A 26,352-nucleotide genomic window follows, 5' to 3' on the forward strand; every position below is an offset into this window, starting at 1 on the left:
TTTATGTTTATCTTGATTTTCTTTCTTTTGGCTTTTTAGGGCCTCACCTGTGGTATATGGAGGTTCCCAGACTAGGGGTCTAATTGGAGCTACAGTACCTACACCAGAGCCACAGCAACCCAGGATCCGAGCTGCATCTGCCAATCTACACCACGGCTGACAGCAACGCCATATCCTTAACCCACTGAGCAAGGCCATGAGCCCACGACCTCATGGTTCCCAGTTGGATTCTTTTCTGCTGTGCTACGACAGGAACTCCTTATTTTTATTTTCTACTTTGAACGTATTGTTTGTGTAATTAGTAATTTATAGACAAGAAAACATCTCCACCCATACACAACCCTGCCACTCTCATGCAATTGTTTTCATTTTTCTGGCAAATTTTCTATATTTTCTGAAAACCAGTCAACTGGAACAAAATAGGAGCATTCAATCTTCTTTGCCGAATGCAACCTGCACAGTGATGAAGATGCCAGCTGCCCTTTTCAAGTACTCAGGCGTAGGCTGAACCATATGGTAGTGCTGATATTTGCCTTGAGGCTTTATGCACATCACATCCTTTAATTCTGATGAAGGAGAGGTTGTTAGCATTCCCATTTTGCAGATGAGGAAGCCGAGGCTCAGCGAACCTGAGTAATCCAAGTGTACCAGCTGGGAAATAAGCAAAGCTGGAACTGGAACCCAGGTGTCTGGTTCCAAAGCTTGATTTCCCCTGTCCCACGTCGCCTTTCCCTTCCAGTGCCTGGTGGGATCGCAGCCGAGTCTCTGACCTTCACTCCCCTGGAGGACATGATCTTCCTTAAGTGGGAGGAGCCCCAGGAGCCCAATGGCCTCATCACTCAATATGAGGTGGGTTCTGGACCTATTACAACTGGGGCCCCTGGTGGAAGGTGGGCCCACAGGTTGGAAAGGGAGGTGCATGGGGTGGGGGAACAGAGATGAATCAGTGGGGTTCCTCAGCTGTGGCTGGGATCTGTGCCCTGTGAGTTATGAGTCAGGGGCCCTGAAGGCAGAAGAGAGAGGCGAAGGTGCCCAGAGGCCTGGGCCTCTCCCTTTTGCCCAACTTTGTCCATAGCACACCTGAACCATGATGGGTGCGAGGCTGCAGGACCAGTGATGCCTTTCCTCATCCCTGTGCCTGCCTGCCTGCCCGTTCTGCCCCCAGATCAGCTACCAGAGCATTGAGTCGTCAGACCCGGCAGTGAACGTGCCGGGCCCACGACGTACCATCTCCAAGCTCCGCAACGAGACCTACCACGTCTTCTCCAACCTGCACCCAGGTACCACCTACCTGTTCTCCGTGCGGGCCCGCACTGGCAAAGGCTTCGGCCAAGCGGCACTCACTGAGATCACTACCAACATCTCAGGTGAGCCCCACCGGACCCGGCCTGGCCTCTTTGGAGGGGGCCCAGCATCCCTGGGTTCTGTGGGGAGGGGGTGGGGCTTCATGGAGGTGGTGACGGAGAACGCCTGCTGAGATAAGTGTACCATTTAGAAGTTGAGGTCAGGGGTCAGGGAGGATTAAACCATAGGGGTCTGGAGATGAGGGTCTGTGGATTTGGAGGGCTGAGGTCAGGGGTCAGAGAAGCTCAAGTCAGAGGGAACAGGAGGCTGTGGCTGAAGGAGAAGCGATCTGAGGATAAGGGTCAAGGAGGCTGGAGCCCTGGCCTTCCTGGTCCAGTGGCCAGGCTCTAAGCTTATGTCCTTGTCCCCTTCCCCAGCTCCCAGCTTTGATTATGCTGACATGCCGTCGCCCCTGGGCGAGTCTGAGAATACCATCACCGTGCTGCTGAGGCCAGCGCAGGGCCGCGGTGCGCCCATCAGGTGGGGACGCCTGTGTGGAGGGGCGGGAGGTCAAGGCCGTAGGGAAGAGGCTCCTCCTCTGACCCAGAGCCCCCCCAGGCCAGCCACCCTGGTCCTCCCTCAGTCTTGCACTCAGAGTTCAGAGTGTCATGAGGAGGACGTTCTGCGAGGCCACGAGGTGTCTGATGGTGACTGTCATGAGACCTCTGGACAGTGTCCAGCCTGGAGAGGGGACTGTTCAGGCCTCTCTAGAGGGTCTCCCTTCAGACACCTTGGAGAATTGAACCCTGGGGGCCTTATTTCTTCCCAGCTTTTTCCCTGGAGGGTCCTGTCTGGGGAGACACAGGGACGGGCTTTGCAGAAGGCGAGGGCAGCCGGCCACATAGGGCTGTCTCTCAGGAGGGGCCGAGAGCCTGCTTCTCCACCTCCTTCTCTGCAGAGGAAGTTGATGCCGTAGTGGCTGCCTTCGTTGGGGAGAAGGTGTTGGAGACAAGATGGGGTGTGTGTGAAATGAAGACATTTGATGTGTGTGTGTGTGTGTGTGAGTGTGTTTGTGGAACGTGTGCACATACTTCCCATTAGCCAGGCATCATGTCAGGGACTTTACCTGCACGTGTCATTTTTTATCCTCAAGGCAGCCTGTGGCCTGGGTTCTAGTACCCATATTTTACACATCAGGGGACAGGCTCAGAGAGCCTCAAGAACTTGACCCCAAGGCCACACAGCTGGTGAGTGATAGGGCTGGGATTTGGAAGCCGGCTCTGCCTGCAAAGCTGGTACCTTTCCCTGAGGTCACAGAGCTGCCCTGCCCCTCTGGTCCACCATAAAGGTCATAAAGGAGAGGGTGACAGCCCGCATTGGGCATGGGAGGGTGTTCCTAAGGCCCCCAAGAAGGTCATGGGTTGCCCAGGTGTTCCTGACACGCCCTCACTTCCCTCCTCTCCCCTTCTCTTCTCCTGCTTTCCCTCCCCTGGATTTTCCACTGTAAAGCCTGCCCTGAGCTGATTCCTAGACCCTCAGGGGAGACCCAGGAAAAAGGCTGGGCATCTCAGGGCATTTGGCATTTTGCAGGAGCCTCAGGGCCCTGGTGCCACTGAATCTGGAAGGAGCTAGGCAACCCAGCAGCACCTCTCCTTTCCTTGTCTCCTTGAGGGATCCCGTGAGCAGGCCCCATCAGCGTTGCTCAGGAATGATGATGGCAAGGCTGGGTGGGGATGAGGGCTGGAACACGAGCGAGAGGAGAGGCCGGAGGGCTGTGCAGCCCTGGGCATGTCCCTTCACCTCTCTGAGCCTCCTTTCAATAGGAGGCATGATGTCAATCATCCCAGATCCAGGTGTGCTTTATTCATGGCTAATGATTATTATCATCTCCTGGTGGGACCCGGGTTCAGGGGAGGCCTGACCTCAGTCTGGGAAATGGACCTGACAGGGGCCTGGGCTGGCTCATGACAGAATGACCCTGTCTGGCCCAAATCCCAGGGTGCTGGGGTGACTCCCTCCCAACTCAGAAGCTCAGAAGAAACATCTGGAGAGCAAGGAAAAGGCATTTCTACTTTCCCAGAGTGCAGGCTGTCAGTATTGGGTGTCATATGCTAAGATGTGACCGAGGCTGGGACTGGAAATATTTAAATATGTCAGCATTCATTTGTTTACGCCTGGCTCTGTTCCACAGAGGATTTGGAGGCGCTCACAGCAAAAGGCCATTCAGCAAAGTGATGAAAATAAGCAGAAACACACAAGTCGGGATCAGGAGACACAAATCAGACCAGGGAGCTCAAATCAGCCATTGGGACTGGGAGATGGCAGGCTCAGAGTTGCAGACTTGAGGCTGCCTCTGGGCTGGGAGGGTATTCGAGATGCAGGGTTAGTGGGACCTCGTTTTTCGGCTCAGTGACCAGCTTCCCGACTGGAGGGCAGTTTCAGGAAGCCCACATCCCAAGTACCCAGCACAGGGCCCAGGTCTGAGCTCAGTAAACATTTTCTGGATGAGTGACTGCTTCCTGTACCTAACTAGAATTTACTGAGGCCTAGAGGGAGCTGTGGGGAACTGCAGTAGAGCCTGAGGCCTTGAGGACTCACTCAGGAGTCAGAGTGGGGCTTTGGGGCTTTAGGGCTTGGTTCCCTTGAGCTGGGCCCAGTTTTTTTCAGCCTGGGTTACAGTAGGAACAGCTGACAGGCACCTGCTGCTTGTGAAACTTGCCTCCTTCCTCACCCCTACCTGTGGAACAGTCCTGTGATCACTCCCACTTCACAGAGGAGGAAAACGGAGGCCGGGGGAGGTTAAGTGACTTGACAGCTGGTGAGAGGCAGAGCCGAGATGAGCCCTCTCCGCGGCCTTAGTCACCAGATGGCTCTCCCTGTCCTCTGGCCACCTTGACCGCCGTGCTCTCCCCTCCCCACATCCAGCGTGTACCAGGTGATTGTGGAGGAGGAGCGGCCGCGGAGACTCCGGCGGGAGCCGGGCGGCCAGGACTGCTTCCCAGTGCCCCTGACCTTCGACGCGGCGCTGGCCCGCGGCCTGGTGCACTACTTCGGGGCAGAACTGGCGGCCAGCAGTCTGTCTGAGGCCATGCCCTTCACCGTGGGGGACAACCAGACCTATCGTGGCTTCTGGAACCCACCGCTTGAGCCCAGGAAGGCCTACCTCATCTACTTCCAGGCAACGAGCCACCTGAAGGGGGTGAGGGGCCGGCTGGGGTCGAGGAGGGGAGATAGGCTGGGAACCCTTTGGAGCAGAGGGCTACGCAGGCCAGAGACCCTCGGGCTCCACCGCCTCCGGATCCCGCCCCCTCTTGTCGACCCTTGCCCTCTTGTAGCCCCGCCCACTCACTCTTGCTCACCTGAGCCCCGCCCTCCTCTTCTGAGCCCCGCCCCCTAACCCTGGGCTCCTAACCTCCAGCAGTGCCTGCTTCCTGAGCCTTTTTTCCCAGACTTTTCTCATCCAAGTTCCCAGTTTAAACGCTGGCCTCTCCTGAGGCCCTGGTCTTCTATCTTAGGCTTCTGTCGCCCCAGAGGGGGGTCCATCTCGGGTTCCCCCTTTCACTAGACCTTGAGGCCTAGAACCCGCCTCCTCCTAGAAGCCCTGCCCTTCTCCAGGCTCCCCCCGCCCATCGTTACTTCCCAGGTTTCCCACTTCCTAATCAGAGCCCCCTCTAGACCCTTAGACCTAGGCTCTACCTTCGTTTCTTGAGACGCTCCCCCTCCTTGTTTCCCTTTCCCGCCCATCTCATTCCCCTTTCCTAAGGCTTTTGCCTATTTGCAGGCTGCTCCCTCTTGGCCCCTCCCTCCCTGGTCCCCCCAGGCCAGCCAGCCAGTGGGGTGTCTTTAGTTACAGTCCACAGGGGGAAAGCCCTGACCAGGCCCAAGACTGGCTGTATGAGTTCCCTCTGGGGAGGGTCAGGTCCCAGCTTCAGCAGTGCTGAGACCCCCATCTGTGCCTCCAGGAGACCCGGCTGAATTGCATCCGAATCGCCAGGAAAGGTAAGTCCCCCTGAGGTCAGTCCTTCAGCAGTGGGCTTGCTGGGCCCTGGGGAGGTGGACCCCTGAGCACCCAGGCCCGTGGGAGCAGAGGAGTGTGGTCCAACTGGCCTGGGGGCAGGAAACTTTTCCCTTCTTGGTCTCTATGTGCCCTGCCTTAAGGGCTCCTTGTCCCAGACTGGGCAGTGGGGGACAAACCCCCATCCTGCCATGGTCACAGAAAGGGCCTTGGCAGGGGCCTGGAGAAGGACGAGCCATAATGGTCAGGCTGTGAGGGTTTGGGGTACTGGCCACTGGTTCTGGGGTCTGTATCTGCCTTCTTTCCTGTGGTGGGAGAGGGGGGACAGCATGGACCTTGTGGTGTAGGGATTGTCCCTGCTCCCAAATGAGGAAACTGGTTGGCTCCCCATCCGCAGATGCCCGAGGTACAAAATTCTCTCCCCATCACCTCCCAGGAGGGCAAGAGGGTGGGTCTGAAGGCCCCAGGCATCCTCCATCTCCCATCCACTGAAGGATAGGGAGGATTTGAGGAAGTAGAGAGCTGAGAGGAGCTACTCCTAATAGGGCAACAGGGCAGTAGAGCCTCTGACCCGACATGGGGGGTGTGGCGGGTGGGTCTCATTGGAAGGCACTGAGACACTGCAGAGGATGTGGGGCAGTTGTCTTTGTGCTCCTCTTTGTGCAGCCTCGTTTATTCCTTGGAGCGGGCAGGGGGAAGGTGGTCCTGATTTCCCCTCTGATCCTTTGTCCTGCTTTGTTCTCCCCAGCTGCCTGCAAGGAAAGTAAACAGCCCCTGGAGGTGTCCCAGAGGTCGGAGGAGATGGGGCTCATCCTGGGCATCTGTGCAGGGGGACTTGCCGTCCTCATCCTCCTCCTGGGGGCCATTATTATCATCATCCGAAAGGGGTGAGTGAGGCCCACCCGAGGCTTCTGCCCATCAGAGGCCTGCTGAACACAGAGGAGGCTGGGAGGGTGGGAGGGCAGCCGCCCGACGGCTGTGTGGAGGGCTGCCAGCCTGGGCATCAGGCCTGTGGATGGACCCAAGCCGGGTGGTGGGAAGCCAGAGACTTTGCAAGTGGAGCTGCCCCAGAGCAGCTTGGCTGGAGCCCAGGTCTGGCCAGTGCCAGGTGCCATTCTCCAGGGAAGGGCGCCCAGTGCCCACTGCCAGGAAGCTGTGCTGGAAGTGGGCCCTGCCCTCCTGTGCCTGCTGGGCTGTTCTGTTGGGGGTGATGTAAAGGTAACCTGACTTTGCACCCTCAGCCCCTTGCAGATATTCTGCTAACTTGTCTGCCTTGACCATGGGGTTGTGGGGTTGACCCTGAAGCGGTGGGGCTGGTGCTCACTCCCCTTCAAACCAAGAACCCTGAGCCGTGGGTCTTTCCAGACCCTCTCTTGCGCTCAGCTTGCCCTGGACCCTGTTGCTGTGGGTCCCCCAGGAGTCCTCCTGGGCCCCTGACTCAGCAGAGACCTCCCTCCTGCACCTGCCGTCTCCCAGGCCTCCAAGGTCCAGCCTTATGTTCGTGAGGATGAGTTTCCTAGTGCATGTTGCAGGAGGCATAGTGAATCCCAGCGTATCTTTGAATCTAGAACTTACAGTTTTGGAGTTTTAGAAATCCAGGATTTGAGATTCTAGGAATCTCAGAGTTTAGAATTGTAGAGGCTCAAATCTCAGAAATTGAGAGCTGCCAGGTAGTTCAAGGACATCTAGTCTAGTGGTTTTCCAGTGTTTTAAAGCAGCAGAACCTGTCTTTACGCCCGATAAACCTCTCCTGGGAGCCCGGTATATGGAGCAGCTGAGGGCTGAGCCTCAGGTCGGAGCCCAGGTGGGGGCTTCTAAGACCTTCTTCTCCCCTCCCCCCACCCCCCACTCCACCTCCTTCCTCACCAGGCAGCCCCAGGACTCTGTGGTCCAAGCCACTGAGGGATGGAGATGCTGAGGCCCAGAGAGGGCCTAGACCCGCCCAGCCTGCTTCACCCTCTCGCCACCTGGGCTCTGGCTTTTGTAGTCCTTGCTGCTGCCAGGCTGGGCACACATGGGTGGGTTGGCTCTGGGTGTCTGGGCTGCTAGGAGCAGATAAGAAAGATCCAGGGAGATGAGGGAGAACTGGCCAGGGCCCCCTTGCCTGAGGCCAAGCACCATCAGGAGAGAGACTCTTCCAGAGAGTCTGGGGGTGGGGCAGGCCAGCAGTAGGGGGGCAGAGGGGGGTGGCCTGTCCAGGGCATTAGACTATGTTTTTTCCCTTCCTGTAGTCCCTGAACAGCTTCCTGAGACCAACTATTTTAAATTATCATTTGATGAATATTACGCTGGGGGCGGGGTTCTACTCACACCAGCCATTAGAACGGTAGTTATTAAGCACCTACTGTGTACCAAGCACTATTCTGGCGCTTGAGGAACATCAGGGAATTTTTCCTTCTTGAATCCTGACCCACGAATCAGGTCTAAGTCCCTTTTCACAGTTGAGGAATCTCACTAAGCGACTTGCCCATGTCACTTGACTAATAAGAGGCGAGTCCTGATCAAACCCAGGCCTGAACTGCAAAGCCAGTCCTTCTCACAGCTGAGCATGTGCAGGGTCTCACCAGGGCCGGTGCACAGTAAATGGCAAGGCTCTGGGGGTGCTAGGGGGTAGGGAGGATAGAGGGGGCTGTAAGGGAGGGGTCAGATTTGGGGGGACTTGTAGGTGGTATTTGAGGCCCTAGAAACCTACCCTTGGGGGAAGATTGGCGAAGTAAGGGGTGTCAGGCACCCTGCAAAGAAAGCGCTGGCCAAGGAGAGCCTGGGTCTGAGACGCTGCAGAGCCTCACTAGGAAACCCTCCACTTTATGCAGCAGCTGCTGGAAGCCTCTAGATACCCTCCCCCAGCTCCTCTAAAAGCCATTCAGTCCCATGCTGTAGCACCTTGCTGCATCCCCCCGAATCCTACCTGGTCGTCAGGGTCCACTGCTCCTGAGGGGCCCCCTAGTCTGCCTTGTGGGGTGCCACGGGACAGGGCAGCCCGGGCAGGGATGGCGGGGGCAGATCAACTTGAGCTACAGATGTAATGGGCAGATTAGGAGGATGCCCGGGGAAGGCAGCTTCCGGTTAACTCCTGGGCACCCTTGTTGGAGGAAGGGGGCACTAGGGTGGGGGGATTATGGGAGACAGCTGGGGGCAGGTTTCCACCTCTCCATCTTGCCCTGCCCTGTGGACAGTGAGGCTGGAGGCCCCTGCCCCTGGGGAATTCCGGGGCATCCCAGACTGGTTGGTTCCCCTGGTTTTGTTCCCAGAGGACCCCCCCCCCCCGCCCCGCCTCCCGCCCGCCGCTCTCTTTGCAGCACTACCCACCCCCTCCCCCACTTTATTCATGTACTTGCAGTGCTTTGCTGAATGCTTTTCTTCCCTGCTGGACTTGTCCCTGCGTGTCCCTACTGGACTGTCTTGTTGGCTGTGTATCCCCAGGTCTGGCCCAGGGGGCTGGGGTCCTCCTGAGCCTTCACCCCCAGCTCAGCAGGCAGAGGGGGAATGGAAGAGCCGAGCATGTGCTTGCCATGGGGGGATTATTACTAACCTCACTTGTTTAGAGAAGGAAATGGGGGCTCGTAGAGGTGGAGTTCTTTTTAAGTTTTCCCTTATGGTATACTGAGTTCAGTGAAATATTTTTCAAGATTCATAATTTGCTGGGCACTGTCCTGGGCCTTGAGGATCCAGCAATGGGCAAAAAAGACCAGGATGCTGTCCTCTTGTGCCCGGTGGCCATAAGCGGGGAGCCTGGCATTAAACATTTTAAAAAGACCAGGGTGTCGGGGGTGGAGGACAGAGAGAGGATAAAGGGGGTCATAATGTAGTAGGAGTCCTTAGGTAAAGTCCTTTTACTTTACTTTTATTTTATTTTATTTTATTTTATTTTGTTTTGTTTTTGGGGGCTGCACCCACGGCATATGGAGGTTTCCAGGCTAAGGGTCGAATCAGAGCTGCAGCTGCCGGCCTACACCACAGCCACAGCAACGCAGGATCCGAGCCACATCTGCGACCTGTACCACAGCTCAGAATAATGCCAGATCCTTAACCCACTGAGCGAGGCCAGGGGTCGAACCCGCATCCTCATGGATACTAGTTGGGTTTGTTACCCCTGAGCCACAACACGAACTCCGGGAAGGTCCTTTTAAAGTCTTGGTATTTCAGCTGAGACTAGAAGAATGCCACTCTTTCAGCCTGGCCCCCTACCCTCAGGACCTCAGTGACCAGCTTAGGCTCTGGACCCGCCCCTCTGTCCCCAGGATGGACAAGACCTACTGCATGACCTAGAGCCAATCTCCTGCCCTGGCTGGGCCTCAGTCTTCCCCTCCCCGCTCCTTCCCTCCCTCCCTGCTATTGGGTGACATGGGGGTGGTGAATGGAGGAACCTAGAGTGGGCCTAGACAGGGTCTCAGGAGGGAGCTGGCTCTGGGGTCAAGGTCCTGGGCCTGATCTGGATTCTCGCTGACTCCCAGAGATCCCCAGGCAGACCATGACCAGCTTCCCGCCTGGGAGGTGGACTCAGACTCCCCAGCCCCAACACTGCGGGCTCCTCTAGGTCATGTCAGGGCTCTTAACCCAGCTGTGCTCTGGCTGCCCCGTGAGGAGGTGACCCAGCTCCTTTAATGGACCCCACACCCAGGACAGTCTGAGTGGGTGAGGGCGGCCCCAGTTTGCCCTGGAGTCCAGCCTGCATCCCCCCCACCTGTCCCCTCCCTGCCCCAGCCACTCGTTCTCCCTGTCATGGGCACAGGTGCCTGCAGAGGGCTGTCCCCTTGGGCTGAGGGACCTGCAGGGGAGGGGCAGGGAGACTGAGGCGGGGGCTGCTTGCAGGGGTGAGTGTGGCAGGTGCCTTGAGTGTGTGAGTGGGGCGTATCCGTGTCTGTAAGTGCAGGCACCTGTGTGTGTGTGTGGATGTATCTGTCAGTGTGTAAGTGTGTTTGAATACAGGTGTACGAGTGTCTGCATGTGTGTATATGTCTGTAAGTGCACGTGCATCTGTGTGTTTCTGTGTTTGGGCGTGTATGTGCGTATCCACATGAGTGTGTCCGCAGTGTTTTTCTCTTCGTGAACACGTGTGTGCATGACTGTGTGTGAAAGTTCTGCTCTTCCCCAGCCCCTTTCCCCACCTCCTCCTCATCCCAGCAGTGGTCTTGGGGAAGGTTCTGGAAGGGATCCTGGGTTCTGGTCCTCAGCAACTGAGCCCCGCCAGCCCTGGGGGTCCCTGGCCAGCCCCATCCCCAGCAGGGACAGCACCAGCCCCCTCACCGCTGGTGGTGCCACCCTGGGCTGGCCTTGTGGAAGGTCCGTGGCCCACCTGTGCTGTTCTCTTTGCACGCTGCCAGGAGAGACCACTATGCCTACTCCTACTACCCGTAAGTAGTGTACCCGCCTCCCAGCCCTGCCCCTCAGGGGAGCCCTGTGCCCAACCCCCGCTGGGCTTGGGCTCCCCCACCCCTGCCTGGGCTCAGCCCCTGCTCCTCGGCTACCCTGTCTCTGAGCTTCTCTTCTCTGCTCTGTCTCTCCCCATTGTCCTGTGTGGAGGTCACAGGCCCTGGCTTTGTGGTCAGAGGCTCAGATTCAGACCTGGCTCTGATGAGCCGTCCCAGGCAAGTCACTAAGCCTCCCTGAGTCCCCTGACCTCTCGCCCCCTGAGGCAGTCCCTTGTGTCTCGAGCCACTCTTGCCGGTTGGAACCTCCTGATGTCAGACCATAGCAGCTCCCACAGTGCGCACAGCTCCCAGGGGTGACCAGCCCTTCTGCATCTGGGCCCAGCTCCTCCTCTGGGCTCAGTTCTTCATACAGAAACCTCACAACAACCCTGAGAAGAGGCACTATGATCACCCCATTTTACTGACGAGGAAACTGAGGCTCAGGGAGGTTAAAGGACTTGTCAGAAGTCACAGGACAGGCAGGCCCCTGACCGACTCTACTCTGTGTTCTCTGACTCTGCAAGCTTCCAGAACATTCTCCTGCACCAGTGCTTGTCCCCTCCTTGCAGAGCCGACCCAAATGGCTCCAGGCTAGTCCTGAGGACAGTGGTCTCTCTCCTCCCTGGACCCTCTTCTTGCATCAATGTCACCCAGTGTCACACTAGCTTTTCCAGCCACCACAGCCCTGTCAGCTCACGTGGAGCGTCCTGCTCGGCTTTTCCAGGAGCTGCTGACAAGGCAGCCCTCCCTCCCTCTCTACTCGTGCAGCTAATTTTTGAACCTAAATGCAGAACTTTCCCAAGTGTCCACACTACATGGCATCTGCTTGCTCTCACCCTGAGCTGGGCTGGAGGCTGCGGCATGCGGTGTCCTCCTGGTTCTGTCTGTGGACTTGGTTGGCTGGTGTTTGAAGTTCTTCTGCCAAGTGGACCAGGAGGCCTGGGAACAGAGCCCTGTGGCACACCGCTGCAGCCTGCCTTCGAGGCCGTACCCAATCGTGACGGCTCCTCCTGGGGCCCCATTGTTCAGCCAGCCTGACCGGCTGTCCTCTGACCGTGGCCCTCTGTCTCCCCTGTGGTTTGCTGGTGCCTGAGCTGCCCCTCCCTTCCTGTCTCCTTCCCCATCACCCTCTTTGCTTGTCATTGTCCCTTTCCTCTCCTCCTCCTTCTCTTGTCAGTTCTCTTGCCCCCCCCCCACCTCCCTTCCTCCTCCACCTTCTCTCTTATATCGATGGTCAAGGTCACAGCCACAGAGGCTTCTCAAGCAGGTGAACATCTTGCTTCTTTGAGCCTCCCCTGTGATTGGTTCCTGGCTCTTCCCCAGTCTCCATGAAGGTCCCAAGTCTTTTCTTGGCCTGTTGCTCAGCCCCTCTGTCATTGTCATGGTCACGGAGCAGTGGCCCCTGCCTCCCCACTCCCTGTTCTCCCTCCCACTTTGCTCCAAGTTCCCTGGGGTCACAAACTGCCGTCCTCATCTATGAAGCTGGGCTGGAGGCCTGGGCTGTGCGGGACCCTTGCCCAGGGGCTTCCCCAGAAGCTCTGCCCTCTCGGGAGGGCCTGGGGCCTCTTGTCTTCTCCCTCTGCTGGATGGACAGGTGGGCGGTGACAGGAATATGGACCCTGCATAGATTTCTTTACAAATCCAGTGTGGCCTGTGGTAGGACCCTCCAGGGCTTCTGGGGGTAAGAAGAAGCCATGATTGGAGTTCATTCTGTGCCCAGTGGAGACTCATGAGTCTAGCCAGGCCCCCTGCCAGGAAGGAGTGTAGTCCATCCCCACTGCAGGGCAGCTGTCTGGTGAGGATGGAGGAAGGAAGGTTACATATGGGACACGCTGGTGCTGGAGTGGGGACAGCTATCTGCCAAGTTTGGAGCACGGTGGCCCCAAAATAGGCCCAGAGTGACTTTCTTTCCCATTTATTTCCTGAGGCCTTGGGGCCACTGGGAGTCAGGATGCAGATCCCAGCCCGAGGCCACTGCTGCTTCATCCCCTGCTCTCAGCAAAGGTCCCAAGACAGGGACCGTGCCCAATCTCTCTCAGAGGAGGAGGCAGCTGTCTGGGTGTGGTGAGCAAAGGATGGAGGCAGAGCCCCCTCAGCATCCAGAGATGCTTCTAGACTGGATTCTAGCCTCTAGGACCCCTGACTGCCAGGTCTCCCCTCCCTGTCTGGGTGCTGTCCTGCCCAGCAGAGCACCCACGTCTCCCGTCTACCCACCTCTGCAGGAAGCCAGTGAACATGACCAAGGCCACCGTCAACTACCGCCAGGAGAAGACCCACATGATGAGTGCCGTGGACCGGAGCTTCACAGACCAGAGCACCCTGCAGGAGGACGAGCGGCTGGGGCTCTCCTTCATGGACGCCCATGGCTACAGCCCCCGGGGTGAGTGCCTGTCCCTTCCTTGTGGCCCCCAGGCCCTCCTCCTGAGCCAACAGCCAACAGACAATTCTGTAAACCCTGAGCTGAAATGGAAACCTTTACTGGGCCCTGCTGAGTACCAGCACTGGCACAGAGAAGGCACACGTGTTACCTTTGTCCTGGAGGAGCTTGAAGAAAGTTGAAGACTTAGACACAGATTCTTCTAAGAGGAATGCAAGCTCACCTGTTCATTGCAGGAAGGGTCTGGGGGCTCAGGAGGGCTTGCTGCGGGCTCAGAGCAGCCTCCTTCCTGCTGTGTGGGAAGAAGTGCTCTGGACTCAGACAGACCTGGGTTTGCATCTCAGATCCCCTTAGCTGCGTGACCTGGGGCAAGTGGCTTAACCTCTCTGGGTGTCTGCTCCCTCAGATATAAAATGAGGATAAAGAGGAGTTCCATGGTGGCTTAGTGGGTTAAGGATCTGGTGGTGTCACTGCTGTGGCTTGGGTCACTGCTGTAGTGTGTGTTCGATCCCTGGCCCAGGAACTTTGCCATGCCATGGGCACAGCCAAAAGAAAAGGGGGGGCGGGTAGTGGATAAAGATCATTCTGCTGGTAGGGCTGCTGGAAGATTAAATGACAGATGTTCGTACATCATTTAGTGCTATGCCTGGCCTGCAGGGAGAGTAGAATGAGTTGGCTGTATGTGCAAGTAGCTTATCATAAATTGCTTCATCGCACATCTTTTTATTTTACTTGGTGCTGATTTGTACAAAAGAAAATGTAATATTTATGAGAATCATAAAGTCATAATAATACAACAAACACCGATGAACCCCACTGGTGAATGTGAATGTCATCTGGGTGCTCCCCTCTTCCATGGAAATATTCCCCTGAAATTTGTGTTTCTAACTTTCCTGCCTTTGGGGGAGTAAGTTTATCATATGTGCCTCTGTCTCCAAACAGTGCATTACATAATTTTGTTCGTTTTTGAGCTTAGAAAAAGGAAATCACTATTTTTCAACTCAGCACCATGTTCTAGTATTTACCCAGGTGGATGTTTTGCTATAGTTCATTTGTTTTCTCTGATGTATAGTTTTCTATTGTATGAATATATCACAATTTATTTCTCCATTCTGCCATCCATGGACGTTTGATTTGTTCCTAGTTTTCTTGTTATTACAAACGAGGCTGCTGTGAACATTCTTAAATGAATCTCCAGATGCACCTGCATAGCAGATTCTAGAGGGTAAACTGCTGGATTATAAAGTAGGTGCCTGTTCTGCTTTATAAGACAGTGCCAAATTGTTTCCCAAAGTGTCTTTGCCTGTGTTCACTGCTAGCAGCAGGGGGTACGAGTTTCCATTGCTCTACATCAAGATCAAAATTTGCCGAGCTTCTTCACTTTTGCCAAACGTGTTTGTGTAAGCTGGTTATTCTCTATAGACCTAATTTGCATTTCTCTGATTACTAATGAGGTTTGAACATATTTTCAAATCATTATTGGCCATTCAGGTTTCTTCTTCCATAAAATGCCTGTTCATGTTTTTTACCTAATTTTCTACTGGGTTTTCTGTTGCTTTCTTAGTGGTTTTGAGGAATTCTTTATATATTTAGGATGAGGATCATTTGTCCCTTATGAATTGCAAATATCTTCTGCCAATTTGTGGCTCATCTTTGCAGGTTATTTATAGTGTCTTTGGAGGAACAGATTTTTATTTCAGCTCAGTTGAAATGAACTTAGTCAAGTTCATCAATCTTTTCCTTTTTTGATTTCTATTTTTCGTGTTTTCTTAAAGAATTCTTCCTTATGCAAGGGCATAAGATATTTTTTACTTTTGTCTAAAACTTTTACTATTTTGCATTTCACATTTAAATTTTTATCCATCTTAAACATTTTTTTTACATGATTGAAGATTTTTACATTTAATTTTTTATTTATTTTTATTTTTTTGGCCATGCTCATGGCATGAGGAAGTTCATGGACCAGGGATCATACCCGAGCCACAGCAGTGACAATGCTGAGTCTTTAACTGATAGGCCACCAGGGAACTCCTTTGTCCATCTTTAGTTGATTTTTGTGTGTGATATAAATTAAGGATTTTACTTAATTTTTTCTATTGGGAAAACCAAATGGCCCAGCATCAGTTATTGTTTTTAATTTTTTTATTTTTTAGCATCAGTTATTATAATTCATATTTCCACCACCGATTTGCAGTTCCACTCTTACCATATATGACATTTCCATATATATATGGGTTGTGTTTTAGCTCCCTATTCTCTTTCATTGGCCACTTTGGTGATTTCTGTGCCGGTACCAATTCCTGTAGGTATCTAAGTCTTGCTGTCTGAAATATCAAGCCTTTCCAACTTTGTGCTCCATCAGGGATGTCTTGGCTGTATTTGCCCTCATTTCCTTTCCTATTTTAGATATTTTAGAATCATCTTTTCAGTTTCCTTGGAAAACTTTGTTGGATAGATTTGAATTGAAAATATAAATCAATTTTCATCTTGTAAAGCTGAAATTTTACCCATAAAATAATAACTGCCCATTCCCCACCTTTACAGCCCTTGGCAGCCACCATTTTACTTTCTGTCTCTATGACTTTAATTACTTTATCTTATAGAAGTGGAATCATGTAGTCATTGTCTTTAGGGACAGGCTTATTTCAATTAGCATGTTGTCCTCAAAGTTTATCCATATTGTAGCTTCTTTTATTTTTTTTAATTAATTATTTTATTTTATTTTATTTTATTTTTTTGTCTTTTGTCTTTTTAGGGCTGCACCTGAGGCATATGGAGGTTCCCAGGGTAGGGGTTGAATCCGAGCTGTTGTTGCCAGCCTTCACCACAGCCACAGCAGTGCAGGATCTGAGCCCTGTCTGCGACCTACACCACAGCTCATGCAATGCCAGATCCTTAACCCACTGAGCGAGGCCAGGGATGGAACCCATGTCTTCATGGTTGCTAGTCAGGTTTGTTAACCACTGAGCCATGATAGGAACTCCAGCAGCTTCTTTTAGAATTACCTTTCTTTTTTAAGGCTGAGTAATATATACCAGACTTTTCTTGTCCCTTTGTTGATAGACAGTTGGGCTGCTTCCATGTTTTACCTATTGTGAATAGTGCTGCTATGTACATGGATGTACACAAATATCTCTTTTGAGTTCTGCTTTCAACTCTTTTGGGTATATACCCAGAAGTGGAATTGCTGGATTATGTGGTAGTTCTATTTTTAACTTTTTGAGGAACTGCCATACTGGTTGCTCTACCATTTGGCATTCCTCTCAGCAGTATATAATGTTTCCAGTTTTCCCCACATCCTTGCCAGCACGTTTTCTGTTAGAAACTTTTTTTTTCTTTTTGCTCTTCTTTGTTAAGATTCAGGTATAGTCGACTTATAATATTATGTTAGTTTCAGGCATACAACAGAGATTCGGTTATACATACATATACACATGTATATATACATCTCGATTCTTTTTCAGAATATTTTCCCTTATAGATTATTATAAAATAGTGAATATAGTTCCCTGTGCTATACAGTAGGTCCTTGGTTATCTATTTTGTATGTAGTTGTGTGTATATGTTAACCCCAACCTCCTAATTTATTCTTCCCCCAGAAAAAAAGTTTTTTTATAGCAGCCATCCTAATGGATGTGAGGTGGTATCTCATAGTTTCAATTTGCGTTTCCCTAATGACGAACGATGTGATGCTGAGCTTACAGTATTGCATTAGTTTCAGGTGTATAATATAGCGACTTGATATTTTTATGGCCTGTATACCAAACAGAATTATTACAGTATTATTGACTGTGCTGTACATTACATCCCTGTGACTTATTTATTTTATAACTGGTAGTTTGTACCTCTTAATCCTCTTCATTTGTTTTGCCCATCTTTCTGCCCCTCTCCACTCTGGCATCCACTAGTTTGTTCTCCGTGTGTATGAGTCTGTTTCTGTTTTATGTTTGTCTATTTGATTTTCCAGATTCTACACATAAGTGAAAACATACAGTATTTGTCTTTGTCTGATTTATTTCACTAAGCATAATATCATCCAGGTCCATCCATGTTGTCACGAATTGTAAGATTTCATTTTTTTTATGGCTGAGTGAATATTCCATGGTATATCTACATAACCCCATCTTCTTTATCCATCATCTGTCAACAGCCTTTTAGGTTGCTTCTGTATCTTGTCTGTTGTAAATAGTGCTGCAGAGAACATTGAGGTGCATCTCTCTCTCTCTCTCTCTCTCTCTCTCTTTTTTTTTTTTTTTTGGCTTTTTGCCTTTTCTAGGGCCGCTCCCACAGCATATGGAGGTTCCCAGGCTAGGGGTCTAATTGGAGCTGTAGATGCTGGCCTATGCCAAGCGCATCTGGGATCCAAGCCGCATCTGCGACCCACACCACAGCTCAGGGCAATGCCGGATCCTTAACCCACTGAGCGAGGCCAGGGATCGAACCCGCAACCTCATGGTTCCTAGTCGGATTTGTTAACCACCGAGCCATGACGGGAACTCCCCAATCTCTTTTTTAAACTAGTGTTTTCATTTTCTTCGGGTAGAATCACAAAATTGTATGGTTGTTCCATTTTAAAGGTTTTGAGGTGCTTCCATACTGTTTTCCATTCTCACAAACAGGAGGGTTCCCTTTTTTCCATACCCTCACCATCACTTGTTATTTTTTGACTTTTTGAGGATAGCCATTCTGACTGGTGTGAGGTGATATCTCATTGTGGTTTCAATTTGCATGTCCCTGATGATTAGTGATGTTGAGCATTCTTCGTGTGTCTGTTGGCCATCTGTATGTCTTATCTGGAAAAATGCCCAAATCTTTAATGCATTTTGAGTTTATTTTTTAGTATGATATGAAAAATGGTCTATTTTCATTCCATTACCTGTAGTTGTCCTGTTTTCCCAGGTTTCTAAGCACCACTTATTGAAGAGACTGTCTTTTCCTTGTTGTATATTCTTGCCTCTTTGTCATAGATTAATAGACTATATGTGTGTGGTTTATTTTGGGGCTCTGTCTTCTGCTGCATTGATCTATATGTCTGATTTTGTGCCATCGCCATACTGTTTTGATTACTACACCTTTGTAGTGTAGTTTGAAGTCAGGGAGCTTGATACCTCCAGCTTCGTTTTCCTTTCTTAAGATTGCTTTGGCTATTCAGGGTCCAAACTTTCTTTTTTCTTTTTCTTTTTGCTTTTTAGGGCCACATTCGCAGCATATGGAGGTTCCCATGCTAGGGGTTGAATCAGAGCTACAGCTGCTGGCCTAAGCCACAGCCACAGCAATACAGGATCCGAGCTGTGTCTGCGACCTACACCACAGCTGAGGGCAGTGCCAGATCCTTAACTACTGAGCGAAGCCAGGGATCGAACCCACAACCTCAAAGTTCCTAGTCGGATTTGTTTCTGCTGCGCCACAAGAAGAACTCCAAGAGGTTTTATTTTAAATGGGCATTAAACTTACTGAATGCTTTTTTGAATGCTTTTTTTTTTTTCCTTCAGCTAAGACTACAGATAGTCTATTGTACAGGTGTTACATTCAGCCACAACTGATAACAGAACTAGTCCAGAATGTCATAGGTCCAGGGCAAGAAACCAAAAGGGACCATTTTGATATGAGCAAGGTGGGTCTCAAAGTGGTCGAGGTGATCAGAATGGCAAAAAGTTGTTCTAGATCCATTGAGACACGTTCTAGACAGAAGGCATGCAGTCCAACAAATTGTACCAGCGTCCCTGGCCTCTAGGCTTTCCTTGTTTCCGGTCCTGTGGCTTTCACGGGTGGACAAGTTTCCTTGGACCTCTGCCTCATCTTTCTTCTTTTGCACACTTGCTTCTTCCTCCCCTTCGCTCTCATGGCGCGGAGCTTTCTCAGAAGATGCCACTAAGGCCTAGAGAGCTAAACTTACTGAATGCTTTTTTTCTGGACTTACTGCGATGTCATATTTTTTCCTTTGGTTTGTTAGTGAGGTGAGTGACATTTTTAGGTTTCCTAATGCTAAAATAACCTTCAAGGGAGTTCCCTGATAGTCTAGTGGTTAAGGCTGGTGCTTTCACCACTGTGGCCAAGATCCAGTCTCTGGTCTGGGAACTGAGATCCCATATCAAGCCACCACACGCTGTGGTTCCCCCCTGCCCCAATAATTAAAAAAAAGCCCTTCAATTCTTGGGATAAATTCAATTTGGTCATGATGCATAATGTTTTTTATGAATGGTTGGATTCACCATAATTATATTTTTCAAGATTTTAAAGCTGTATTTCCTAGTAAGATTGGCTTGCAGTTTTCTTTTTTGCACTATTTTTGTCTGGTTTCTGGTATCAAGATTGTATTCATCTTATAAGATGCATTGAGGTTTCTTTTTTTTCCTGATCACAGGAGATTGGAGTAATTGGCTCCTTGAAAGTTTGGTGAAATTCACCTGTGAAACCATCTTCTGTTGTTTTCTTTCTTTCCTTTCTTCCTTCCTCCCTCCCTCCCTCTGTCTTTCTCTCTCTCTTTCTGTCTTTTTTATAGCTGCACCTGCGGCATATGGAGGTTCCCAGGCCAGGGGTCTAATCAGAGCTATAGCTGCTGGCCTACACCACAGCCACAGCAACGCCAGGTCCGAGCTGTGTCTGTGACCTACACCACAGCTCACAGCAATGCTGCGTGAGGCCAGGGATCAAATCTGCGTCCTCATGGATACTAGTCAGATTCATTTCTGCTGAGCCACAGCAGGAACTCAGACAATTTTTTTAAAAGACAATTTTAATAAGTTATATTTGTCCAGGAATTTTGCCCACTTCATTTGTTTTCAAATTCATTGACACGCATACATCCATCATGTTCTCTTTGCCACCTGCCTCATTAAATTCACACCATAGTCCTGCATAGTAGTAGCTATTATCAATCTTTGATCTTAAAAGGAGGAAACAGAGACCCAAAGAGGAGAATAATCCTTTGTCCAGGTCAAACAGCCAGAAGGTGGCAGAGTCAGGATTTAAATGCAGGTTTTTCTGAATTGCAAATTGCTGTTTCTACTGTATGGGGCTGGGCCTGGAGGACCAGATGGGATTTGGGCCAGCAGAGATGGGAAAGGAAAGGCACAGCTGCAAGAGGAAGAGCGTGTGGAGAGCAGGGAGGGACGACGTGGAGAGGTCTGCTTGGGCCGAAAACTCAAGCCCGTGTTGGGGAGAGTGGGAGGTGGGGGTGGCGTGGGCACATGCCTTGCTGCTGAGTCCTGCGGAGAGCTGCAGAGAGGCAGGAAACTCGGGCTCTGCTCCGGAGGAACTCACTGACTAGCTGGGGAGATGAGACTGATCCAGAAAAATCCACATCAGGCCAATTGCCACGGGGGTGGCGGGAACCGTTAGTGCTGCTATCGTTTTAATAAGATACACCTCTGGGCAGGAGCGGTCAAGGCTTCAGCTGAGATGGAAAAGATTTGACTGCTGGTGAGGAGGGCGTGGGCACTGAAGGCCGGATGCAGCACACAGGGGAACCCAAGGAGTATTCAGGAGAGTGGGGCTGAGTTTCGGTGCCTTTTCTTCTTTCTTATGCCCCATGGTGGTCTAGCCGCCACCTCCTTTTCTTTTCCAAACAAGTGGGGGCCAGATTTTTGTGGTTTAGAACAAAAAGCCATGTTGATTTTGAGGCATCCTCAGTGTGAAAATTTTAAATAGGGACTTCCAGGAGTTCCCGTCACTACTCAGCAGTTAACAAACCCGACTAGAATCTGTGAGGACACAGGTTCAATCCCTGGCCTCGCTCAGTGGGTTAAGGATCTTCGTTGCTGTGTGCTGTGGTGTAGGTCGCAGATGCGGCTCAGATCCAGCATTGCTGTGGCTGTGGCGCAGGCCAGCGGCTGCAGCTCCCATTCGACCCCTAGCCTGGGAACATCCATATGCTGTGGGTGCGGCCCTAAAAAATTAAAAAAAAAAAAAAAAAAAAAAGGGACTTCCCATGCTGAGTACATGCTGAGCTGAGTTGTTTCCAAGATGTTGGGATGTTTCCCCATTGATTCCAATCCTATCCCTGAAAACCCTCACACCCTTTGAGCCCTGTCCCTCCAGAGCTCCTGACTCCATGGGAAGCAGTGGGTTCTAGCCAAATGGTTTGTCAAATAAGTAGCCAGTTCTTTCCTCACCACAAATGCCCCTTTATCAGGAAGAGGAAAACTGACTAAGATAACGGAATCCCAGAGTCAGATGGGCCTGAGTTTGAATCCTGATGCTGAGCAGGTAACTTGACCCTTCTGGGCCTCACTTTCCTCACTTAGTAGGGGGATCGCAGTAGTGCCTGCAGTATAGGGATATTCTAGGATTGAATATTCTAAGAATCATGCCAGGCCTAGGCAAGCACTCAGTATGCTATTGTTAGCTGTTATTATAGGCCGTGTTTCTTTAAAGTTATTTTTATTTCATTCTATTTTGCTTTTTAGGGCCGCACCCATGGCATATGGAGGTCCCCCGGCTAGGGGTCTCATTGAAACCACAGCTGCCAGCCTGTGCCACAGCCACAGCCACGCCAGATTCGAGCCGCATCTGCAACCTACACCACAGCTCACGGCAACGCGGGATCCAGACCCTTAACCCACTGAGCAAGGCCAGGGATTGAATCTGCAACCTCATGGTTCCTAGGCAGATTCCTTTCCACTGTGCCATGATGGGAACTCCTAAAATTATTTGTTAATTGCAAATAGTGAGGGCAAAGTAGAGCGTGCTGCTAGATGGTATAACCCATGACCTGTCTTCACCTGAGGGTGGATGGGAATCGGGGAAAGGGCCCATCTTTGAGGAAAGTCTGAGGATCCCCATTTTCAAACGTCGAAACTGAGCTCCAAAGAGGTCCAGTGACTTGAGTCAGAGTTCAGATTCAGGTTTCTTCCTCGGGGCCTCAGCTCTCTCTGCAAACATCAGCTGTCCAGCAGTTACTCCCAAAAGATGTCCCACAGTCATGATGGAGCCGGGGAGAGCCTGGGAGAGGGCTACGCCACAGCCACAGCAATGAGGGGTCTGAGCTGTGTCTGCAACCTACACCACAGCTCATGGCAGTGCCGGATCCTTAAGCCACTGAGCGAGGCCAGGGATTGAACCTGCATCCTCGTGGATACTATTCGGGCTTATGACCACTGAACCACAAGGGGAACTTCCTGTTTTTGTTTTTTGGCTGCACCCTTTGCATATTGAAATTCCTGGGCCAGGGATTAAATCTGAGCCGCAGCTGTGGCAATGCCGGATCTTTAGCCCACTGCACCAGGCCAGGATTTGAACCTGCACCTCTGCAGCCACCCGAGCCACTGCAGTGGGATTCTTACCACAATGTGCCACAGTAGGAACTCCAAGAGTAACAATTTGAAGCTTCATTTGTCCTGTGAAAAGGGAAATTTCTGAAGAGTAAGTAATATCCCCAAGGTCACATGCAGAGCTGGGGTTTGATCTGAGGCCTGCCTGACTCCAGAGCCTGTCTCTCAATCCCATTATACACTGTGTTACCCTCAGGATGTTTCATGAAACAAACAAAAGCTTTCCGTGGTGAAAGGCGGAGGTGAAACATTGCTATTTCCACCCATCTCTTAAAATACACATTAGCATGTTGGAAGCCCTAAGAGGTCTAATGGGAAAAAAAAAAAAAAAAACCCAAAAAAAACCCCTACTTATTTTTGTTTAAGCTAGAATGTCACAGATTCCTTTAAAACATGGAACCGCTCTCATCTTCCTTCTCTGCTTTTTAATGGAACATGACTGAGTCATCTGGCACGACCAGTATTTTCTGGAACACACTTGGGCAACCACTACACCACTAAATCTCTCCTCTTTGGATCTTCGTTTCCCTGTCTGAAAAATTAAGGGCTTGGGGCATGTGACTGCGATGGTGTGTACCTGGCGCATGACTTGCCCTCCAGCTGGCAGCAACTGGAAATCTGGATAAAATACGTGAAACAGTTGTTTTCAGACCTGGGGCGCCAGGCAGCTCGCGACTGTGATTCCTGAGAGAAGACAAACAAAGGAGATGAGGCCTGCCTCCCATCGCCTTCCTCCCTAGAGGCAGTTTTCAAACTGCAGCACAGAAAGGGGAAGGCGAGCAGGGCCTGCAGGCTCCCTGATTTGAAGAGGCAGAGAGTGGAGTTTGGGCAAGTGGAGCTGCACGGGGGAGGGATGGTGTCCATCCTGGAGCGCTTGCTATTCTCTTAGTCCTGCATTCGTGCTATTAGTCGTGACTCGGAATTAGAGGCCAAGCATCAGAGAAGGAGGGTCGTTTCAGCTGAACCCCAAAAGGATGAATCTGAGTTACCAGGCATAAAGGGTGGGAGGAGGGTGTTTGAAGCAGAGGAAGAGCATGTGTGAAGGCACAGAGAAGAGAGGCGGCTGGCATTTAGGTCCTACTGGGAGTTTCCTACCTGCCCCTGCCAGCTCAGAGCTGGGCCGAGAACAGCATGAGAAATGTGGCAGGCCGGCCCAGAGTGAGGTCCTGCAGGGCAGGAGCGGGGAATGAGTGTTAAGTGTGTGATTGTGAGAGTCAGGAGGTGGGTGTGTTTTCTGAGCCAGGCTGTTTTCTCAAACCCAGGACCTGATCTGGGGGGCTGGGGGCAGGGGGTAGGGTGGGATGCCCTTGGGGGTGCTGGCCAGGAGTGGGTGGTCTGCAGGAGGGGGTGGTTTTCCCTTCCCTGGGCGTGTGGGGCACCGTGAACCTCTCCACCTGTTCTCCACGGGCTGAGCTGCCACACAGGCTGACAATGGAAATGCTTGCGCAGGAGAAACGCCTCTATTCAGGTGCTTCCCGCTAATCTGCAGAGGGGGTGGCGGCGGCAGCTAATTTCGGGATTTGCTTGTCTTTGAATGGGGGTAATTGTGGGGAGTTGTCAGTGTTCCAGATTGTTCCCTGCAAGAGAGGGAGGAAGGAGGGGACTGTCTTGGGCTCTGCTGAGCACTGCCCCCTGCAGGCAGCCACTGAAGTCACAGAGGGGTGTGTCCCATCCTGCTGGGGAGCCCAGAAGGGTGAGGGGACCACAGGATGACAGCGGGCAGGTCTGGGCCCGAAGGGACCTCAGAGGTCACAGTGGACCCGTCTCCTTTTACAGATGGGAAAAGCGAGATGCAGCCGGGAGGGACAACCCCACTAGGCTGCTTGGCTCCATCCCACCCTACCCCCCTGCCCCCCAGCCCCCCAATCCACATTGGCTGAGCTCCCTTCCCTCCTTCGGCCCCCAAACCATCTGGGGCTCCCCAGGCTGGGTCTGTGTATATTAGGAACCCCTCTCCCTTTCTCTGACTGCAGGAGACCAGCGCAGTGGGGGGGTCACCGAGGCCAGCAGCCTCCTGGGGGGCTCACCGCGGCGTCCGTGCGGCCGGAAGGGCTCCCCATACCACACAGGGCAGCTGCATCCTGCGGTGCGTGTGGCCGACCTCCTGCAGCACATCAACCAGATGAAGACGGCCGAGGGCTATGGCTTCAAGCAGGAGTACGAGGTGCATGGCCCCAGTCCAGCCAGGACCCTTCAAGGCCTTGCCTGGTTCCTTCTCACTGTGGACCCTGGCAAACCCCCAGCCCAGCCCTGGGTGGACCCATACTCTGACAGTCCCCAACTCGACCTAATTTTTTTGACCTTGACCTTGATTCTAATCCCAGACTGATCTAGTTTCTCACTCATCCTAACCCTGACTTGAAATCTGACCTTGAATCTTATCTCAGTCTCCATCTGGACCCTGCAAGAATCTTTATCCTATCCCTAATGTGACCCTGACCTTTAATCTAAACCCCAGTCTAACTTTGATCCTGTCATCCTAAGCTGGATTTGAACTCTGACTTGAATCCCGTCCTACCTCCACCTGGACTTAATTTCACCCTCACCTTTACCTTCTTCCCAGCGTAAACCTGGATTTGCCCTAAACCTGACTCTCATTCTAAAAGGTCTCTAAACTCTAACCATCTTTTCCTCTCTTTTCTCATTTTGCCCACACTGCTTGCTTTGGAACTTAGTGCATCACTGATGAAGGGATATACAGTGACTTTATCTCAGGCCCCAAGTTTAACCCTGAACTTGGCCCTTATTGTGGTTCTACCCCCATCCTTTTGAGGGGATTGGGTTCTTAAGAGGGGAGGGGCTTCCCTTCTCCATTGACTACCACTTTCCTTCCTGGCAGAGCTTCTTTGAAGGCTGGGATGCTACAAAGAAGAAAGACAAGGTCAAGGGCGGCCGGCAGGAACCCGTGCCTGCCTGTGAGTCCTGGGGAGGGGCCTGGAGTCTGGGGCAGTGGATGGGAGGGAATAGGAAGGGGGGGGGACAGCCCAGTGACCATTTATTGAGGTCCTGTCACCTGCCAAGCTGTGTGCTGAGCCTCACACCCACTATCTCACTTGGTCCTCTCAGTAACCCTGTGAAGTAGGACGTGTTAGAACCCCCACTTTGCAGAAAAGTAAACTGAGGCTTGGGAGGTTACCCCCCTGCCCAAGGTCACACAGCTAATACTTGCCCGAGCAGTGTGGGACCTTGGGCCTCCTTGGTGCTGCAGTCTAGATTCTAACCACTGGCTTGTCCTGCCGCCAGCAGTGCCCAGAGCCTATTGGTCAGTCCTGAGCCTCCAGTTTCCCTGGCTGCCCTGCCTGTGCCCACCCCCTGGCCTGCAGGGAGCCTCCCCCAGCAGCCCCAGCTCTGGGCTCCCCAGTTTAGCTCCTGCCAACCCTATGGCCACCTATTCTTTGTTTCCAGATGATCGGCACCGAGTGAAACTCCACCCGATGCTGGGAGACCCCGACGCCGACTACATCAATGCCAACTACATAGACGTGAGTGCCTCGCCTGTCGTCTCTGCTGACCGGCCCTGCCCGCTCCAGGCTCACTGTCCAGGCGGGGCGGGAACCTGGCAGGGAACAAAGAGCGGTTCACACGGCTGGGTCCTGAGCGACCCCCACCTCCTGCAGTCAGTGCCAGGGAGCTTGAAGAGGCGGGTGTCTGGAAGGCTCCTGCAGGCCAGAGTTGGCCTGAGAGATGGAGGGCTTCACTGAAGTAGGATGAAGGGAAGAGGACAGACAGATAGGCCCAGACATGAGGAGGGACCCCCTCTTGGTGAGGGGCCAAGAGGCTTGGAGGTGTATCTCGTGATACATGGCAAGGCTGAAGGCAGGCAGGGGTGGATGGCGAAGGCCTCAAATGGCAGGCCGAGGAGTTTGGGCTTTTTCTTCGGGGCACCACTGAAAGTGTTTGACCGTGTGTTGGTGGTATAGCGGTGAGCATAGCTGCCTTCCCTAACTGTTTGACCAGAGTGGTACTTTAAAACTAATTACTGGGAGTTCCCAT

At 52.0% G+C, this 26,352-nt stretch overlaps 1 protein-coding gene across 10 annotated transcripts in view; it reads left to right on the forward strand.

Annotated features, from left to right (window-relative positions):
* The window catches only part of PTPRU (protein tyrosine phosphatase, receptor type U), a 90,406-nt gene that overhangs the window by 40,984 nt on the left and 23,070 nt on the right, over positions 1-26,352 (forward strand). For 6 of the 10 annotated variants that reach the window (XR_002344957.1, XR_002344956.1, XM_021095725.1 and 3 more), the window contains exons 9-19: positions 740-849; positions 1,166-1,367; positions 1,722-1,824; positions 4,210-4,483; positions 5,247-5,283; positions 6,048-6,186; positions 10,624-10,653; positions 12,933-13,090; positions 24,333-24,523; positions 25,199-25,274; positions 25,765-25,841. Coding sequence is in view for 8 of the 10 variants with exons in the window: in XM_021095725.1 (XP_020951384.1) it covers positions 740-849; positions 1,166-1,367; positions 1,722-1,824; positions 4,210-4,483; positions 5,247-5,283; positions 6,048-6,186; positions 10,624-10,653; positions 12,933-13,090; positions 24,333-24,523; positions 25,199-25,274; positions 25,765-25,841 (1,397 nt within the window). In the remaining 2 variants the exon portion in view is untranslated. The remainder of the gene's footprint in view (positions 1-739; positions 850-1,165; positions 1,368-1,721; positions 1,825-4,209; positions 4,484-5,246; positions 5,284-6,047; positions 6,187-10,623; positions 10,654-12,932; positions 13,091-24,332; positions 24,524-25,198; positions 25,275-25,764; positions 25,842-26,352) is intronic. The other 4 variants (XM_021095731.1, XM_021095732.1, XM_021095730.1 and 1 more) reach the window with 2 other exon arrangements.

Source organism: Sus scrofa, chromosome 6, assembly GCF_000003025.6.
Source record: "Sus scrofa isolate TJ Tabasco breed Duroc chromosome 6, Sscrofa11.1, whole genome shotgun sequence".
In the NCBI taxonomy this organism is placed as follows: domain Eukaryota; kingdom Metazoa; phylum Chordata; class Mammalia; order Artiodactyla; family Suidae; genus Sus; species Sus scrofa.